This window comes from Cervus elaphus, chromosome 18 (genome assembly GCF_910594005.1).
Source record: "Cervus elaphus chromosome 18, mCerEla1.1, whole genome shotgun sequence".
NCBI classification, from domain to species: Eukaryota; Metazoa; Chordata; class Mammalia; order Artiodactyla; family Cervidae; genus Cervus; species Cervus elaphus.
The window spans coordinates 69,854,053-69,870,061 of record NC_057832.1 but is presented as its reverse complement, the minus strand read 5'-3'; the positions used below and the strand labels follow the sequence as shown (position 1 = coordinate 69,870,061).

Below are 16,009 nucleotides of genomic sequence, written 5' to 3'. Positions count from 1 at the left end.
GAGCTTAGACTGCTGAACAGTGGAAAGGGCCAGTTTGACAAGAAGTGAGTTTCCCACTTCTGGGAACCCCAAGTCAGTCTCTCTTTAAAGGGTGTGCTTCTATCAGGGAGCCCCAAATGGTTAAAATTTCTTTCAAAACATAAATGAAGCAATTTTTGTCATAGCAAAATACTGTACTAAAAAAACCACATCATGTCAGCTCAACTCTCACTGATTTGTGGGGGGGAAAGAAGAGTGAAATGAGACAGCTTTCAAAAATGCCCAAACCCTGCTCCTTTTTATAGGATCTGAAAGAACAGATCCAGAGAAAGAACTAAGCATCCCAGGTCTGACTATTCTCCAGAACCATCTTTCAAGCTGCCCTATGGCCTCACGTAAACAGCTACCAAGGACAGAAAGTCTCTAGACCTTGGTCTGGTCATCCAACCTCCATCAATCTGATGGCCAGTGCCCAAAGTACATCCAAAACTATGGGACCTTCACTGTACCTCCTTCTAATACCCGAAGTGCCACATTGCTATAGTAATATAAAACTGTACTTAGGTCTGAGCATTACTAGATCCAAATATAAGCCATCCAATATAAGATTCAAAGGAAATGCAATTAGGAGCAAAGAAAATATGCACAAAAATGGCAACAGATTTTCTATGGTTTGTTACCACAACCTCCCTGAAGGAATGATACCATTCCATATTTTGCTACGAAGTGGTCAATGTTTACAGCAGCTAGTGGAGGGGATGCAATTTCATCCTGTTGTGCATGTGTGCTAAGTTGCTTCAGTCCTGACCAACTCTTTGGGACCCTATGGACTGTGGCCCACCAGGCTTCTTTGTCCATGGGATTCTTCAGGCAAGAATACTGGAGTGGGCTGCCATTTCCTCCTCCAGGAGATCTTCCAGACCCAGAGATTGAATCCCAGGTCTCCAGTGGCTCCTGCATTGCAGGCAGATTCTTTACCACTGAGCTACCAGTGAAGCCCCCTTCATCCTGTCACCAGATATCAAATCAGTATCATGCAAGCGCTTTTATAATAGCAACTAAAACTTGTTAAATGCGTTGATACAAAGTGTCTAGACATGCTGTACCCCAGCTCCTTTGAGTTCTGCTCCTCAGGACATGCCCTGGAGTAAGGAGGGCAGGTGATAAACCCATGTCACAGAGAAGGCAACACTCACAAAGGAAATAACTTCAAACTTAACGAACTTAAACACCTTGAGCTGGATCAGGAGCCTCTGTCTCATCCACTGTACCATGCTGCCTCCCCAAGGTGAATTTATCTAACCTGCACGCTGACAAGATTTTTCATGCTCACTACTGAAAAAAGAAACATACTGAAAATACTGAATTTTTCTAAGCTTGAATCTATCATAGAAAAAAAAGTACCCCAATAGTAATATCAACCTATCTGCACCCATTAAAATATGTGTGTGTGATGTCTGAGGCTTTTTATAATTTAGTAGCTTCTAGTGATGCTTTTGATCTCAAGGGAGGCTGATATGTTATATTTTACTCCCTGATCTATACTGAACTCCAAATTCTTTGATGTCACTAAGGGAATTAGAAAGGACAAAGAGTTAAATAATTCAGTAGCCAAAGTCCATTAATGACATTATATAAGAAAGGCAGTGTTACAGCTTTTTACTAGCTGACTTAGAAAAATCAGGCCTATCATTCAAACTGCTGTAACTTGCCTTATCAGAATGTCAATCAGGAAACAAAGGAAACCTAAAGTCGTTCCACAACACGCGAATGTTTCAACTTTATTTTTTTCAACACATCATTTCACATTATCCGTTCGGTCAATGTAGTGGATGAGGAGGAGAGCCCTCCATACCGATCATTGCTAGGTCAGAAGGGTCCCAGCTTGGGCGCCCCAAACACAACGCGACCTGAAAAGTATTTGCGAAGGGGAATCACAAACAAAGTGCCGTCGGCTGTGCTTGCAGTCAAGACGAAAAAGGCACGCTAAAATTTAATGATAAGTTTAGCAACTTTATAGAACAGCGGACGAGCTTTTGCTTTGAGCTCAGCAGAATCGCTTCCAACCCAAAGCAAACCATCCTCCCGGACAGGGGCCGAGATAACGGGAAGGCGGCCGGTCCGCGCCAATCAACAGCGCCTGAGTCTGGTTAGCGCAGACCTGCCAGTTCGCAGCCAGGCCGGGCAGCTGTTGATCTCGGGGCCATTTTTTTTTTTAAAGCAGAGCAAGTAAGAAGGGAGTGAGGAAGGCTGAGCCTGAGGGAGGGGGAGTGAAAGAAGAGATAAGAACGTCCCAGGAAAAGTCGAAGAGGGTTGCAAACTGGCGGAGACCGACCGGCGGAGCTCGGCGGCGCGGAAGCCGGAGGAGAGAGGAGAGAAAGGGTAGAGGGGGCCCGCGCCTCAAAGTTCCGCGTCCCGGCGGCGCCCGCGCGCTGGGCTGCTCACCTAGCAGGAGCGTGGTCCAGGTTCGGCCGCGCCCCGAGCGCCGCAGGCCCAGCGCCCCGCGCAGCCCGGCCGCCAAGCGCCCCCCGAGGCCGCCCCCGGCGGGTGGCGCGGCGGACTCGGCTCTGGGCCCCTTCCTGCCCGCGGCGCCCTTGCGCCGAGGGGACGGGGGCGCGCGCTCGGGCCCGGGCTCCCCGGCGCCGACATCTGGCGACCCCCTCAGCGGTGACTGCGAGGCGCGGGGCGGCTGGGGCGGCTTAGGGGCCGCCTCCCGGTGCTTGTTCCGCGCCTGCAAGACCATCTTGGCATAGTCGCGCCCGCTCGCTGCGCGCGCCCGGACGGCGGCCGGGAAACGCCGGGCTGGCGGGGCGGCCCCGGCGCCGCTCACTCTCCGGCAGGCGGGCGGGCGTGCGGAGGGCGGGCCGGTCCCTCCCCGCGAGCGGGGAGGCGGGGAGAGCTGCAAGGCCGGGCGGCGGCTGCCTGCTGGCGGTGCGGCCGGGAGGCGGCGCCGGACTCGAGCGCCTGCCGCCGTTGCCGCCGCTCCGGTTGTCACGGCGACCGCGGAACGCCGGGGGGCGGGGGCGGGGACACTGTGAGCGGCCGCGGCCCCGCTCCCGCCGCCCCTCCGCTCCGGACGCGCGTTCCCGGCCGGCCAACGCGCACGCGCGGACTTCCGGCGGGGGCAGGGGCCGCCCAGAGGCCGCCCAGCGACCCATGCCCTGCTTCGGACCCGCGTGGGGCTCGGTCAGGCTAGGGCACGAACCGCCCTCAGGGAGCAGCTGTCCCTCCCATTGGGAGCGGTCGGGAAGAAGAAAGGGCCCTCTGGGGGAGGGGGCCGCTGGTGGAAGTTTCGGACCCGATTAAGGCTGAAAGTGGAGCCCGGGGAAGCCCGCGTGGCACTAGCAGCTCGTAGCGGGAGCGGCTGGACCGGAGTGGGGAGACGGGGGCGGGCAGGCGCTCGGGAATGACCACGCGGGGGCGCTGTGCGAGCGCTCTGGCGCCTCGGTGGCCCAGCCGCTGGAAGAAGAACGGAACAAAGTAGAGCCGCTGGATCACGTTACTCCACGACGTATGGCCTCTCAGTTTAAAATGCTACCGAAAGCAGCTCCCGCGCTAACTGACGCGAGAAGCAGGGCAGCCTGATTTAAAATGGCATCAGAGTATCTCCAGGGGAGCTGATAAGGATCGAGACCCAAGTGTGTGCCTGACATTAAAACTGAAGAACCGAGGTAGGAGGTGACAAAATTTAATGGACGGAGAAGAAAAAATTATCAACAAGTGTGTTCTGTTAGTTTCAAATGCTGTCACCTTGTGGCTTGAAAGAAAGCAGAAAAACTTTCAGTTCAGTTCAGTCCAGTCGCTCAGTCGTGTCCGACTCTGCAACCCCATGAATCGCAGCACGCCAGGCCTCCCTGTCCATCACCAACTCCCGGAGTTTATTCAAACACATGTCCATCCAGTCGGTGATGCCATCCAGCCATCTCATCCTCTGTCATCCCCTTCTCCTCCTGCCCCCAATCCCTCCCAGCATCAGGGTCTTTTCCAGTGAGTCAACTCTTCACATGAGGTGGCCAAAGTACTGGAGTTTCAGCTTCAGCATCAGTCCTTCCAATGAACACCCAGGACTGATCTCCTTTAGGATGGACTGGTTGGATCTCCTTGCAGTCCAAGGGACTCTCAACAGTCTTTTCCAACACCACAGTTCAAAACTTTACTTGCTGTTTACTTGCTGTTAAAACACAAAACTGTAGTTGAAAACCCATTTTTCTTTCCCTTAGCAAGCGGCAGGCATGACTGGAAGGGAGCCTAGGAAGACTGGGAAAATTAAGCAGATCCCAGTCATCCTTCTCCTGCCACCCCGCCTTTGCATTCTTTGCACAAAACCCTACAGCCGTGTGGATAAGTTCCTTTCCTTGCAGTGTCCGGTGGACTTGTTCCAAAAAGTTATCCTTAATTCCCAATTTTGTAAATCAAGCCACATTGTTATCTCCGTTGTAATTCCAGGTGCTTCACGTGGCTATGTATCCTTGCCCTTAAGTTCTTTTTGTCCAGTGATTTTGTTATTTATTGTCCTATTTAGCTCAGTCGGTAAAGCATCTGCCTGCAATGCGGGAGACCTGGGTTCAATTCCTGGGTCGGGAAGATCCCCTGGAGAAGGAAATGGCAACCCACCCCAGTATTCTTGCCTGGAGAATCCCACGGACAGAGGAGCCTGGCGGGCTACAGTTCGTGGGATTGCAAGAGTCGGACACGACTTAGCGCTATCTTTTCGTTATTTAAGGAAGTTAATATCAGCATTCATTCACTGTTACTCCTTTTTAAAAGCAATTATTTTGTAAAGGGAAAAAAACTGCCATGCTAATTAGTAATCCCTCATATTCTATATTTTGTGAATTTAAATTTTCACTTGTCTTTCATCGAAGCAGGGAACAACTATTTTTAGACACTGGTTTTTAAAAATTTTTGAAGTGAATGCTTAGATTCTGAAATAATGTGTCAGGTGGATCCAGTGTGTTACCCTCTGGATTCAACTGGTACCGTTTTTGCCAGAGAAAACACTTCTTGGATGAATAAATGAGTGAGTGAGGGAATGGATGAGGAGATAACATAACCAGATGAAGATTAATTATGCTGTGTTCTGCACTGCACCTGGCAGTTACTTAGTTCTAGCCCTCCTCTCCCTTGGTCTCTTAATTTCTAGAGGACAAAGAAGCTTTTCTTCTCAGCTTCACTTTGGCCCACAGAGCCTGACTGTGAAAGTTTGTTAAACTGAATTGAAAGAGGAACACCTGTTGTTTAAGACACACCCAGTGGGTTTTGATCAGTTCCACCAGTGCTGAGTCCTTTTGCCAAGTGGAGAATCCTAGAGAAGGGCAGTCTAGTCTATTAGTCAAGACACATGCTGATGATAAGCCTGTATTTCAGTCTCTGTTCTGACATGTACCAGCCCTGTGACGTTGGCCAAGTTACCAGACATTTTAGAGTCTCGATCTCATCCCTAAAATAAGAGTAATAAATATGTCTACCTTACAGATCTGTAAAAAAGAAATAAATATGACAGTGTATGTAAGGTATCTAACAATTACTTCCATCAGAGTAACTGCTCAGTAAATGTCCAAAGCGGTGGATGCTGTATATGGAGGATGGCAAGTCCTCTGTCCTTCCAAAGCCTGAGGCTGACAGTCCAGAATAGATGTGAAGATGCAGGGGAGTAGAGTGCTGTAGAACAGGGACAGCTGTGTGATCTTCCACCCTCTCTGGGCTGCAAGTTTCTCAGCTGTCTGAGCAGTTGCTCCTCCCCTTAAAGTTCCCTGCTTCCCACACGTGCTTTACAAATAAGGACCATCTGATGGATCCTTAAGCTTGTATAAAATGGTAAGCAACTCCTCTTACTTCTCTCTCCCCTCCCCCAAGAGAAAAGGATGCTTCACACAGGGAGGATGGTAGAGCAGAAAATGGAATAGTCATGAAGGTTATGTGCCAGATTTCATTTTGTTGAGATGCACAAGAGCAGGCAGTGCAGTTTATTCATATTCATATCTTTAGGCTAAGGACTGCCACATAGTGGTGAATGCTAGAGAGAGACAGAGAACTAAAAGCTGCACTTAAAAAAAAAAGTGTTGCATGCAGATGATCCTATGAATTAATTCAAGATTATAATGAATATAGATTAAGTATTACAATTACTGACCACCTTTAATGCCTTTTTTCCCAAGGAGTTCCAGATATACCAGGAAAGTACTTCCTTATGTGACATTATAGAAATACTGGATCAAAGCAGACAAATTCTGAGGAAAGAAACCCCACACAGCAGGACTTCCTGGTGGTCTAGTGACAAGAGGGGCCTGGGTTCAATCCCTGGTGAGGAAACTAGATCCCACGTCTGCAACTAACACCTGATGCAGCCAAATGAATAAATAAATAAGTTTTTGTTGGTTTTTTTTTTTTTTTTTAAAGAAAAAGAAACCCCACAGAACAACCACACATGAATTCCTCATCTGGTCACCAAAGTACAAGCCCAGTCCTTTCCTTACTAAAAGCTACATTTTGAACATTTGAAATAAAACTTTTAATCAAAAAAGTTATTTTGTAAAAAATGTTGGGGATGGAGAAATAAGAGATTAAAAGAAGGAAATGAGCATAAAATAATAAAGACAAGTAAATGCCCCCAAATAAAGTTTAGCAATATTATAGAGACCAGGGAAATACTGTTAAATGAACTACAGAACCTAAAATTTGGCCAGAGGAAGGCTGCTGGGAACCAATTCTCTTATTTGTTTCCATTGGCATTTTTAAAGCCCTATTTAAAACTTCCAAATTTCCCCCTTTTCCTCTCACTCCCTCTCCTACCCGCAGAGTGACAGCAAAAGGGGAATCTTGACGTGGTATCTACTTCTCATTTCCTTAGAGTAAGTCACTTGATCTCCTTATTGCAAAAATGTCTGGGGCTCAAGTTGTAGATTCTGACAGCTGTGTCCCTCCGTGGTTGCTCATATCAAGGAGAGGAACCTGTGTAACCAAAGCACACTTTACAGAAACCTAAAATGGGAAAACAGAGTACATCTGTATAACATTCAACTTTCTACAAAGCTCCAACATTAACTTGTCACTGTATTATAATGTACTCCTTTAGACTCTGGTGAGAACAAATGTAAATTGCTACTTTATTGCTTTTCAGATTTTAACTTCTGTCTTTCTGGTAGCTGACCTTGTAATTTAATCTGTTCATGCTCCAAAGAGTGTTCCTGAGAAACTCAAAAAGTTCATTATTAGTCCTAGTTTTAGTGCATCATTCAAGAGATACTCCATTACAGAGGGGCATGTCTCTCTAAAATGCAGTTCCTGTTACTGAGGGCTTACTATGTCCTTGGTGTTTTAGTGGATTTTAGAGACAGTAAAAATTCACGTAAAGTCTTTATCCCCAAAGGGCTTGCAGTTTAGACGGAGAGGCAGGGTAAGCTAGGAGCACATTTGATTGTTCAGGAGAATGTATGATTCAGAGCGTAAGTACTGAAAGAGTTCCAAAGAGGAGAGACCACATCTGACACGATTTAGGAGTTTTCAGGGAGGAGATGAAACTTGTCTAGGCATTATGGGAACAATAGATCTTGTTTAAACAGAAGGAAGCTTGGAAAACACATTACAGAGAGGGAACAGCATGTTTCTGAAACCCTTGTGTGCCTGGCCCATAGTAAGTGCTAATAGGAACATCTTAAATCCTTTTCAGTATGAGGAAGGGAAGAAACAACTAATTCGAGGAATAAATAGATGAAAAAGACTGGAGCATGAAATGCTTAGAGTGCTCACACATGGATCCTGGGTCTCAGAGCCCCCAGATCTCTCTGTAACTGAGGAGACTACTTGCTAAAGGATGCTGAGCATACCTGACCTTGTCTACCCTCCCCTCCACTGCCCCAGTGCCCCACAAACACACCCAGATAAACTTAGAAACACTGGAAGCCAATGAATTCCACCATTAGCCTCTAATTTGGGCAGAGGCTTGTTTGTATCCAGCAGGACTTTGCTGACTCATAGCCTGAGCCTCATGCTCACCTGCCTCCAGACGCAGATAAGGTGGGGGATGGATTCATCTGGTTACTGAATGGTCAGTGCTTGAGCCCATTCTCCAGGATAAGCAACTGGATATATCACACAACTTATCTGCTCCCTGCTAAACTGTTTCATTGACCCAACCTTATCTTGTGCTCCCTGGGGCCAACAATCCATCCCTCATACACTCAGCTCATCTCAGTAGTGTCTAAATCTTGGCTCTTTTAAAGGCCCTTTCTCCCATAACAGGTTCATTCCCTCATTAGCTCCACCCCCTTGTTTCCTTGGATCTCCTTTCTGCCTCTGGAAAGCTCCTCTGGGGCCCTTGTCATCTTTACCTTTCATCATTGCTGTTCTCTTCAGGCAGCACCATTTATTCTAGTCCTGGTCCCCAGTCCTCTTAATTCCTACCATTGCTACAACTGACTGGAGCACCTTTCTAAAACTGAACCTCTGACTCCTTGACATCCTCATCTCTGGTGACCTGCGTTCCTACTCTATGTGATCCCCCACTCTTATGGCTGCACCCTGCTCTTTGTCATCCCCCAATCTGGCTTTACTGCTGCCAGTTAAAGCTTTACTGCTTTACTGTTAAAATTCAAGCAACCCACCTCCAACACCTCTAAGTCTCCTTGTTATTCCAACCATCTTGTCCTCTGTTGTCCCCTTCTCCTCCTGCCTTCAATCTTTCCCAACATCAGGGTCTTTTCTGATGAGTTGGCTCTTGGCATCAGGTGACCAAAATATTGGAGCTTCAGCTTCAGCATCAGTCCTCCCAAAGAATATTCAGGACTGATTTCCTTTAGGGTTGACTGGTTTGATCTCTTTGTGGTCCAAGGGACCCTCAAGAGTCTTCTCCAACACCACAGTTCAAAAGTATCAATTCTTCGGTGTTCAGCCTTCTTTATGATCCAGTTCTCACATCCATACATGACTACCGGAAAAACCATAGCTTGACTATACGGACCTTTGTCGGTAAAGTAACGTCTCTGCTTTTTAATATGCTGTCTAGGTTTGTCATAGCTTTTCTTCCAAGAAGCAAGCATCTTTTAATTTCATGGCTGCAGTCACCATCTTCAGTGAATTTGGAGCCCAAGAAAATAAAGTCTCTCACTGCTTCCATTGTTTCCCCATGTATTAGGTATACTTGATCTCATATATTAGTTACAAGCAGAGAGTCACTAATATAATATTGTATATCAACTACACTTCAATTAAAAAGAAACCTTGTACAATTAAGCAAGTTAAACGAAATGTTTAAAAAAATTAGTTCATCTTACTAATAGCTTACCATGTTCTAAATTTCTTTACTTTTGTGACTATCTGGACCAATGTATGCATTTCAGAAGCCATTGAGTGAATCAGTTGGTTGAGGAAGAAAGAGTATGGTGAGACAAGAATTGTTCCAAGGAGTATGATCCTTGGAATGGAGAGGAGGCAGAGGCAGAAGGCGACAAGTCAGGGAACAGACAGCTCAGTAGAAGCACAGAGATAGAGACGACGCTGATGTTAGGGGCCCTCCAAGCAGCTGGATGCAGCAACTCTGGGCAGCTGCCCTGAACCCCCAGGACAGGCCACCTGTTGAACTCCAAACCTGCCTCATCAATACTTTCACTGGAGGAGTTCACCTTCACCAATTTATTTACTGGAATTAAGTGCACAATTTTGTTTTAGAGATAGCATTGCTGCTTTAAAAAGTATAGTCAATCAAAATACCTAGGAAATTTGTTTTCTGGTTTTTTGGGGGGCTATGATGGGTCTTCAGTGCTGCACAGGCTTTTCTCCAGTTGCAGCAAGTGGGGGTTACACTCTAGTTGTGATGCATGGGCTTCTCATTGTGGTGGCCTCTCTTGTTGCAGAGCACAGGCTCTAGGACTCTGGCTTTAATAGTTGAGGCCCATGGGCTCAGTAGTTGTGGCTCCAGGGCTCCAGAGCACAGGCTCAGTAGTTGTGACCCGTAGGCTTAGCTGCTCTGTGACATGTGGGATCCTCCCGGATCAGGGATCGAACCCAGGACTCATGCATTGGCAGGCAGATTCTTCACCACTGAGCCACCAGGGAAACCTGGAAGTTTGTTTAAAATGCAGATGACTGGCTCATGCCCCTAGAAAGTGAGAAGTTGGAGTGAAGCCACGGGTAGCCTGTGTGTCTAGCCAGGAGGCTTCTGACAACACCTTATAAAACCTGGCCTAGGTGATAGTATAAGATTTATTTACTTTATATGAGTTCATTCTGAGTGTTTGGAGGTCACACTTCCCAGTAAATTAAGATTGTTTTGCTTCTACTTTGCATTTTTTGATGACAAAGATTTTCTCAAATCCCTCTATTAATATTTATGTTATTAGTATTTAAGAATCTATTAGTATTAGTATTTAGTATTAATAGTAATACTAATCTAATAGTATTACTATTAGTATTTAATAATCTGTACATTTGAGAAGGAGAAGCAAACAAATTGTGCCTATAGAAAAAAATGGACACAGCCATAGAGATTCATCTTCATAAAGTTTTTTCTTCATCCTTCTTTTTGGGGTTATATTTTGGGTGAATAGCTATTAATGTCCATAATAATTCTTCTTTAGTAGTTTAAGATGGATCTTGGAAATAAGTCTTGAAAATACTGCCCAGAAAATGAGTAGGTAACAATAGGCTATGTACTATTAATAAAACTTTGCTGAAAGATTACACAATATATTATTCTGAGTCCTGCCAGAAGCATCTTTGGTGTCACCTGACCCTTTTCTGGAACATGAGATGGGAGGAAGGAGGTACCGGGAATACCCACAGGCACTTGGTGTGGACCCATAGGCCTGCCAGGTCGCACCCTGGAGCTCTGGCAACATTAATGTTACCTGGGAGCCTTTAAAACGATGCCAAAGCCCAGACCTGACTCAGATCACTGAAATCAGAAAGGATGAGCATCTGTATCTTTTAGCAGCTCCCTGATGACTCTGCCAAACAGTGAGGCTGAGATCCAAAACTTTAGGGAAAGAGGAAACCGATCTCTGTTTTTATTCCTTAGCTGCATGACAGATTTTTAGTATATATTAATTTATCTTTATGCAGGGTCTCTGCAGTAAAGGGGAAAATGCGGGCATTCAGAGAATGCAGGATGCTGTTGTGATCAAAACAAAGTGGCTTTCCCGCATCAGAGGCATCTCTTGTCCACGACACTGGTCTCCACGTGAGTCCCTCTTCAATACTTAGATCAGCTCACAAACGTTCGTTTAATCTGCAGAGAACAGTAGTACACAGCACTAGTTGGAAAACTCTTCGGAAATTCAACCTGGAAAGCCAGGGATTCATCTGCTAAACTCCTGCTCCTCTGCTCAGCCCAGCCTTGGCTCTACTTCAGCTTGGAAACCTTGAGCAGGAATCTCCCCTTCTCCCTGCCCCATCCCCGGACCGGGCAGAAACAAAAGAGCCTGAAAATGATAGATGTAGGGAAGGAGAAATGAATCAAGGTACAAGTGTGAAGAGCCAATGAAGAGAGTCATGAAGTATTTTGGAGAAAAGCTCCTTGTGCCAAATCTCATTTTTCCTGGAGCTACCCAAGCCCAAGACGTATTTCTGGAGCCAGCCAAAGAAGAGGCCCATGGAATTTTAAGTATCTTGAAAACAAAAGAAATCCAGGCTGAGATGTCCAATGTATTTATATTCAGGCACAGTGCAACACAGTAATGATATATTTGTTCTTTACATCCCAAAACAACATGACTTACAAGACATTGAGGAAAACCCTCAAAAAAGGAAAAGGCTCACAATAACAAATAATAGTAGCTGCTATAAAACTAGCCTTGGCCAGATTTCAGACACTGTTCTATGTCTTTTATATACATAATTTAATCCTCCCCTCAGCAACCTACAGGGTGCATGCTTTTATTATCCTCATTTTGAAGGGTAGCAATCACGGAGAGGCTGAGTAACTTGCCCAGGGGCAGAGCTGGTTAGAGGGAGCTGGGGTAGTAACCCCATGGGGCCACCCTGCCTCACTCTTGAGTCCATGCAATCTTGTGTTGTGGAACATTCTTAAAAGACAGACACCATGAATTGTGGTTTCCTTTAAGAGCTAAAAATTGCTTCCTTCCAAATAAAGGCTATCCAACAATTACAGGCTTTCACAAGAAAGGATGTTCAGGGCAACTGAGTGTGGCAGATCACGGGGATTAACTTGAGTTCTCTTTAATTTGTATATTGTTTTCAATATAAGTCATTGGCAGACTTGGGAACCCTATTGTTAGTAACAGATGACTTGCACCATCGCTGACAGCCCACTGCAACACCCCAGCGGGTTGTGACACCACCACTGTGGGAACCGCCAGCCTGGAAAATAGGCCTAAAGAGGAAGATATTTATGTGACTGAGTTGGAGAAGGTAGCTGGAAGGTGGGTGAAACTAGACATCAGCAGTTTGTGTCAGGCCTCCCAGCGCAGTGCTTTCTGGAAAAGTGGACAAGAAAAGGAGCTGGCTTTGGAACATGCACATCACATTGTTGCAGCTGAGCCTGCAGAGATAGGCTTCGGGGCATCCTGCCACCTGCCAAGAATACAGGACAGAAGCCCCAGAAGCCACAGTATTTATAATCTAAGATAAAATCACTCCTGGTTGAGAATTCTCCCCTTTGACACAACAAATGATAGGCGCTGGGGGGCTTTCCTGGTGACTCAGTTGGTAAAGAATCTGCCTGCAATTCAGGAGACCTGGGTTCAATCCCTGGGTCGGGAAGATCCCCTGGAGCAGGAAGTGGCAACCCACCCCAGTATTCTTGCCTGGAAAATCCCTTGAATAGAGGAGCCTGGGGGCTTATAGTCCATAGGGTCACAAAGAGTCAGACACGACTGAGCACACATGCATTGGGGGAAGAATAACCACTTCTCCCAGGCATGTGGAGGCTTCTATTTGGGCATTTTGGCCCCTTGACACCAGGTCAGCTAGGTGACTTTGGTCATGAGTTCATCTGCATTAGCCCCATTCTACCTCCATTCCCCCAAAAAGAATCTAGCCAGGAAGTATTATTATTCCCATTCAGTGTGAGGAGAAATGAAAGCTCTGTGGAGGTTTCAATGCAAAACTGTAAATTCTTTGATGTTCTTGCCATGAAGACGAAAGATCTATATTCCCTCCCCTAGAACAAAGGCATGACTTTCCACACCTCCTTGAAAACAATGAACTGTGACCTGTGAGCCTGGGTCACAAAAGGCCCTTGACTTCTGCTTGCCACTCTCCTGGGACAAGTCCACTTGGAGCCTGGGCCTTGGTATAAGAAGTCTAGCTGCCCTGAAGCCACCGTGCTGAAGAGTCCATGTGGAGAGATCATACTGTTAGGGAAGAGTATCCTGAGGAGCCCCAGATGAGATCTTCTAGTCCCTAGCTGTCTAGGACTCCCCAGGCCAGCGACCAGACATATGAATGGAGTAGAGTTCAAGAAAACTGGAGCCCAGCCACTGTGCAACTTTGTAGGACCAAAAAGTTCCTCACTGGGCTCCATCAGCCCCCACACAGTGAAAGATAATACGTGCTCACTTGTTTTATGCCGCCCAGTTAGGAATGATTTAGCTGTGCGACAGGCTCTAAGAGAAGTCGCTTTCCAAGATTACTAAGGAACTTCCCAGTGGAGCTGGGGCTGGAATCAGTTCATTCCATTCAATGCAGTATTTAATAACCAGAGAGGCGTGGCCCCTGGGGACCAGACAAGAAGAAGATACTGCCCAAACCCTCTGCAATCAGGGCCTCCACCTTCCGCGGCCTCCTGAAGGCAGCTCCTCCGTGCTGGAGGTGGCTGGGGTAACTGAGCCCCACTGTCGCTGGTTTCTAGAAGGAACTGGCTCCAGGGCATTCTGGCTATTTCTCTGCAGCATGTTGTGTACAGGTGGCTTCTGGCATGAAGAGGTGCCAAGCCTGCCACCAGCCTTGGCTTTCCCTCCAGCCCTGCTCTGATGAGCTGGTTGGCTGTGTTTACAATTGAAAGCAGACAGCGTTGCAAAGGTAGGAAGTTACCACACAGCCTGCCTGCGGAGTGTAGCTTGGCTCTGATGAATTATGTCCAGTCCCTGGTCTCACATTTGGCTGGATCTGCAGGAAAAATATGTGTGTTCTGGGCCCCAGCTGATCTTTTAATCTAGCTTCTGTTCTAACATAAACATTCTCTGTTAAAATTGTAAACTTTCAACTGCTTTTTCAAAATAGATTGGTATAAAGGCATAAAATACATAACAATCATTTTTACTTTGTAATGCGCTCAGGGCTTTTGGGTGGCCAGCACTCACTCAGCCTCCTGAGGTTGTCCTGTAAGTCAAGGGGGAGGCATTTACAGCAAAAACCAAGGGAATGGTGCCCCAACCCCAGGGTACAGCAGTCCTATGGTATTCTGTGCTAGGCAAAAATAGTACTCCTTTTAATTTCTGAGGTATATGTAGTGTATTTTCATTTAATCTTCACGATTCATGAATGAAATCAACAAATATTGATCAAGTATTGATTTGATTAAACACCAAATCAGTTTTGTTTAAAAAATGAGAACTAGCTTATTTTTGCCTGTCATAAAATCAAAGTCCAATTAAAATGTATTTGCCAAATTTATACTGCTGCTTTCTAGGTCTCCTTTAATCAAAGAATTCCTAAACATAAAGAAGAAGAAGAAAGGGGAGGGGAAGAAAATGAGGGAGAATTCAACATTGTGATAAGGAGTAAATATTATGTTTAGAATATTAGGCACAGTGCCTGGCCTATGATAGATACTCAATAAATGCAATTATAGATCTTTATTATTCTGCCTTGTCTCTCCAAGGCCTCTTCACCAGGAAGATACAAATGAGGTCAAACTCAGAGGGCTATTTAAATTTCTTTTACTGCTTGGCTGGCTCATATCGGCGGGACCTTTGAGCATCCTGCACTGTAAGGTTCACACCAGCATTTCTGGGACTTTACAGACGTGTCTATCAGGTGTATAAGAACTAGCCTGCTGACTGCCCTGCACATCTGCCTATGCCTTGCCTGTCACCAGCACACCCTGCTTTCAGTTGCCACAGCCTGGAAGCTTCCCCTGCTGGGAGAAGAGAGGTCTGGTTTCTCTGCCACCCACCTGCTCTGGTGACCTGAGCCAAGCTGACAGCAAAGTGTGGGGAGAGAAACATCTTTGTGTTAACAGCTGTGGGAGGGATGCTGAGCAGGGCTCCTTGTGACCTCCTATGTTAGAAATTTACAGACAGAATGATCATTTTTAAATAGGCATTGATTTTTTTTTCCTCTCCCCAAGAAACAGATAAGCACCTGCATCTCAGGGGCTGGGCTGGGTGGGGACAAATAGCTACCTTTACACTAGACTTGGATTCTTCACTGTCTTCAGCAGTGAAGGCTATGCTAACAGGGCCGGTTTACTGCCCTCAGACCTCTTCTCTTTGACGATCTACCCCCACCCCGCCCCGGGATCTGCCCATGGTGGGCCCAGCCGGCATCTCTTCCAGCATGCTCTTCTGCCTGTGCAGACAGGCTGCTGCAGGTCCACGTCTCGTCTGCTGGTCATTCACGCTTAGCCTCCCACCACCACTGCTTCACACCTGTTCTGTGGAGCACTGCCTCCTGCATCTTCATCCTCCTCAAGGAATGGCCACTGTGGCTGCCACAGGTTCTGCCCAGCTCCCATTGGACTTGGCTATTCCTGTCCCAAAGTGACAATTCTGGCAAGTGAGAAGCCTGGCCTCCCAGGTGGATGGAAAGAAACCAGTATGCATTGAGCACCCCACTAAATGTGAGGGTGTCTGGCCACATCTTTCCTGGCTGTCTAGGATTCCCCTTTTGCAGCATGTGAGAAGAGCTTACTTTGCCATAGCCAGGAGCCTGACTTCGAAACCAACTCTGGCTGAATCAAAAGTTCATGCTTCCCAGAACTTTGCTGTCTCTGTGTCCCCTGAGGGAATCTTTGCCTGTCAATGGTCACACCTCATGGTGTCCTGAGAGTTATTAAAAGCCCCTCAAGAGCTAGGCTGAATATGACTCGGAGTAACAATTCTGACCACCATGTCCCTCCCACATGGCCCCT

The 16,009-nt window shown here is 46.6% G+C and overlaps 1 protein-coding gene across 1 annotated transcript in view; it reads right to left on the bottom strand.

Annotated features, from left to right (window-relative positions):
* DPY19L1 (dpy-19 like C-mannosyltransferase 1) overlaps window positions 1-2,962 on the bottom strand; it is a 100,882-nt gene extending 97,920 nt beyond the window's left edge. The window contains exon 1 of the mRNA XM_043872079.1: window positions 2,425-2,962. Within this exon, the coding sequence (XP_043728014.1) occupies window positions 2,425-2,722 (298 nt within the window). The 5' untranslated portion in view covers window positions 2,723-2,962. The remainder of the gene's footprint in view (window positions 1-2,424) is intronic.
* Window positions 2,963-16,009: the final 13,047 nt, after the last annotated feature.